The sequence below is a fragment of the Lolium rigidum genome, chromosome 2, assembly GCF_022539505.1.
Source record: "Lolium rigidum isolate FL_2022 chromosome 2, APGP_CSIRO_Lrig_0.1, whole genome shotgun sequence".
Taxonomy (NCBI): domain Eukaryota; kingdom Viridiplantae; phylum Streptophyta; class Magnoliopsida; order Poales; family Poaceae; genus Lolium; species Lolium rigidum.
Genome location: NC_061509.1, coordinates 292767534 through 292772064, shown reverse-complemented (window position 1 = coordinate 292772064; position 4531 = coordinate 292767534). Strand labels below are relative to the sequence as shown.

The following is a 4531-nucleotide window of genomic DNA, read 5'->3' as shown; positions in this document are numbered from 1 at the left end:
GTATGTGGCTAATCGATGAGTTATATATGCATGATTGTGCATGTATCGTGTCCGCAGGTTCCACTGGATTCTGATGGTAATTCAAATTCACACCTCCACAGTTCTCGTCCACGACTCTCTGAATATGGATGCGGCGCTTTGGGCCGACATGAGAAAAATGATGCAAAAGTAATTGTTTTCATTCATTTGCGCTCTATATCGATCGGCCTATTTCGTTCATCATTTCCTAATATCAAGTAACTAATTAATAACTCTCTTGTTCATTTAATTTTCTTTGCCTCGTAGGGTTTGGAGACGGTTCGTAGATGAAAAGGTCGGTGAATTCAAAAAAGAGCTACATTTTAAAAGGGCAAGTGCGGACGACCGGGGATATTCAGCCACCGGGGACCAATCTATATGGATACTATGTTTGTGAGAGGATCCGGAGATACACCAATGAGCGGGACCAGTCGTCCGAGATCAACATCAAGAGGAATAACCTCCGGAAGACGCTTAGTCCAGAAGCTCGCTTCCGACCACTTCAAGAGGAACTAGCTGGATGGTTCGCGAGGGAAGTCATCGATCCTACAGGACAACACTACGTAGAGGACGTAGAACTATACGTGGATTAAATTATGTATGGAAACTTGTTCAAACTTGTATATGGTCATCCGATGATATTGAATATATATTGTATATTCCTCTTGAATTCTTTTTGGTTCTAATTTCAAATTTGTTTGAAATTGTACATTCATATGCATGCATGTATGTAGTACCGTAGAATATGTGAAACTCCTTCAAAATTACAATAAAGCACAAAAGAAATAAAACAATACAAATTAAACAGAAAACAGGTTTAGGGGGGGCAGGTTTAGGGGGGGGGCCTAAAACCCTAAACCTGCGGCGGCCTTTAGTCGCGGTCGGCCAGAAGAACCGCGACTAAAGGGCCTCCGCCCCGACGGTCGCCTGGCGCCCACGTGGACGGGCCTTTAGTCGCGGTTCGTAAACAACCGCGACTAAAGGGGGGGCCTTTAGTCGCGCTACTTTGGTCGCGGTTGCGCAGCCGCGACTAATGGCAGTTGCGAACCGCGACCAAAGGCCCTTTTTCCACCAGTGTCAACCTATGTTTACATATATCTAAAGTACAACTAGTATGAAACAGGAGATTTTTTTTATTGTAACTACGACCGGCATAAGCCAGCCTGAGAAACAGGGGAAATATATAGATGGATCTAATCCTAGGACTTTGATTGTGACATTGGCACTTGAACAAATGATTTTTCCGTATGACTTTTGTTAGTAAAACAAACCACGAATATGACAAACCAGTGCCAATCAAGAATGTCTCTGCAGAATAGATTCCAAAAAGGTGTACGGATTGAGTAATCTAAGCAGATGACGCCGTTAAAAAAATATGAACGCAGGGACACCAGTAAGTCATCTTTTACCTATGCCAATGGTGATTTCATATTCTGCTATGGGCGCACGGGGCATGCCACTGCTAATGGACCCAGCAACTCGGCGTAAACTTTTGTCTCGGGACTATCTCCAACGGGGCGACGGAAATTGAACCTAGCTACGCGTGTGTGTTTGCGTCAACCGAAAATGCACCACGACGCAAAAAAAAATAGTTTTGCATTATTTCAACATAAAAATAATTTACATAGTGAATAAAGGAAAATAAAAAATTATATTAAAAGGCGCATGTACCGCCTGCTACCCTAGCCTGCTCCTCCTCGTCGTCGTCGAGCAGGACGAAATTCGGAATTTGCCACGGCCAGTTAGCATCCGGCGAAACATACGCCGGTGGTGGAGGTGGAGTTGGAGCAGCCCACAGGTTGAATGGGTTGAATGCGGGGTCGAGTTCTGCAGCGCCCTCTTGCTCCGTGAGGCCTGGCGGCATGATGTCGGTGGCGTACCGGGGCAGCGGCGGCTACATCGGTCGGTCCACCTCCGACACGAGGACGCCGAGCCTCTTGATCTCCTCGTCGATCATCGCCGGCGGGAAGTTGAACTTCCGACCTTCCGCCATGGTCGTCTGCCAGTCATGGAAGATGCATGTGACAAAGTCGTCTGAGTCATCCTTGGCCTCCTCATTGTGGTAGGCTAGCGGCCAGCGCGTCATCATCCTGGGGAGGCGAAGGAGAAGCCGGTGTCTGCCATGTTCGACGAGGAGGCGGGCGCGCAGGCGGCGGAGGCTGGTCAAACGGGAAGTCTCGGCCGTCGAGGAAGCCCACCTTCCTCCTCGGTCTCGCGTCAGGTGGTAGATCGGAATCCATGGCGAAGGCAGGATCGTTGCGGAGGTCCGGGGGCAGGTACCACCACCCGCGCCGGATCTCAGCTGGGCCGCTAGCCGCCGCTAGGCAGGTGCACGTCCCCCAGCGGTGGCACGACACCCAGTTTGGGTACAGCACCCACGCCACATCGACGGGGAGCGGCACCCTGTTCGGCCGCAGATCCTTGTTCACGCCGCTGCCGGAGGTCTCGGAGTCGTGCTTCTTCTTCCCCGTGGCGATGCCGCGGCGCGCGGTGGTGAGGTGGGAGCGGAGGTGTTGGTGGTGTGGAAGATATCGGTCGCATTTTAAGAGGCCAGGCGCGCGGGACACGATGTCACTAATGGCAGCGTAGAAGCCGAGCGGCTCCCACCAGGTCTGGTGCGCGTGCAGAAGAGAAAGCGGCGCCATTGATGGCAAAGGCTGCGGCGCAGACACGGAACCGAAAACCGCCGAAGCGACAGCCGCGGAAACGATGCGCTCGAAACGGGCCACTAGGTCACTTCCAGGCGGGTCAGTGGAAAAAGCGCGCGGCCACGCGGTCGGCGAACGGTCGCTCCATATCTATTTGGGTCGCGCCGATGCTTTGTAGCGGTGGAGCGTTTCTTCATGTTTCGATCGGGCTTACGTCTATTAGCCGCGATGTGTGCCCGTTGGAGTTTCTGTGTGCCATCACCGTAGAGCCGAATTGGCCCATCGGTGCTACTGTCGTGTTCACAATGATCGAGGCGAGTACAACTACAAGGTAGTAGATGCACCAATTCGACTTCGAGTATGATCCGCTTGTTTGCGACTCACGTCTGACTGATCCGATATGCGAAAGGAAAAGAGTTCGAGTATGACTCCTGTTGCGCATCCGTCTTCACGGTTTCACGTCCATTCTACGGGAGATAAATACCTCCGGGGAAAACAGAAGAGAAAGCCACAGAGGGAAACTCGACCTCTTCTTTGCTTTCGTTTTGCATCGACGTCCGGCGATCCATTCTCGGCGCATCGCCGTGAACCATCAGGAATTCAGGATGGAAGCAGAAGGGAGAGCTCCGAGTCTGCTGGAGCTGTGCGTCCGAAAGGCCATCGACAACCTGCGGCATATCCAGAGCGTGGACGGCGTGGACACGCCGCTGCTGCGCAGGATCCTGCCCCACTGCGACCTGGAGCAGCTGACCCGCATCGAGAGCCGGACGGCGACGGACCTGACCCCGGTCACCGACGTCCTCTGGCAGGGGTTCTACCGGCGGCAGTTCGGCGAGGAGCACACGGGCCGCGTCGTCGACAGGATGCAGCGGGCCGGGGCGCGGTACAAGTGGAAGGATCTCTTCAAAGCGAAGACAAAGCAGCAGAAGGAGGTGGAAGACAGGATGGTGGAGGCGCTGACGAGCAAGTGCCGGGCGCGGAACGCCGAGAGGCAGAGCAGGGCCATCAAGCGGTTCACGAAGGTGCAGCCAAGAAGCAGCTGCAAGCGAAGCTATTTCGGAGGAGGAAGCGGCATGTCCTCCGGATCAGGCTACAAGAACCCGCTGGTGAAGAAGGCGAGGATGGAGGTTGACAATCGGGCGAAGATGGAAGCTCCTTTTTTCAGGAGGTCAACTCAGCCAATGGCGAGTCATGGACAGCCGATGAGGACGACGTCGATCGTCCGTAGACCCAACTCGACCACCACCATTGTCAAACCAACTGCTTTGAATAGGCCGAACCAAAACAACAGGTTTAGGTTCTAGATAAAGAGTGTGGTTAGCTCGAAGCTTACTTAGACTCGAGGGCAAGGCGGGATACCAATGTTGATAGACAGCTAACTATTGTTAGTACTGTAAACTGATCAGTCTATGTTAGTAATTTTGCATGTTTTGTTAAGTTTCTTGTTTTACAACTTCCAAGAGTAACATATTCTCATTTCACACGGGTGCCTGAAAAAGTAGAGGCTTTTGTTTGCTGCATGATGAGGGGTATTTTACATAGGCGGGACTGTTTGGTTTGTCAGGTTTCATTTTTTTTGGACATTTTCGAGAACCCGCAGGAGATCTACGCGTCATTGTATTAATACCGAGACGGACCAGAAAGTAGGCATCAACGAAAAAAGAAAAAACACAACACGCAGCCACCACCAGTAAAAGGTACCATAAAACAAGCTAAGAAATGACCTTCCGATGTGTGATGCTTCATTTTACACTTCAGCCACAATTAATGAACATACCTAAAGAGCCGTTGGCGGTCGAATAGAATCGATAGCATCTTTTTTTACTACTATGAGCAACATAATGGTTCAACTAACTAAGCAGCAA

At 51.4% G+C, this 4531-nt stretch overlaps 1 protein-coding gene across 1 annotated transcript; it reads left to right on the top strand.

Annotated features, from left to right (window-relative positions):
• The first annotated feature begins 3271 nt into the window (after nt 1-3271).
• On the top strand, nt 3272-3970 carry LOC124691143. The gene has a single exon (XM_047224417.1). It carries the CDS (start codon nt 3272-3274, stop codon nt 3968-3970), a length of 699 nt encoding a protein of 232 aa, XP_047080373.1.
• The last annotated feature ends 561 nt before the right edge of the window (nt 3971-4531 follow it).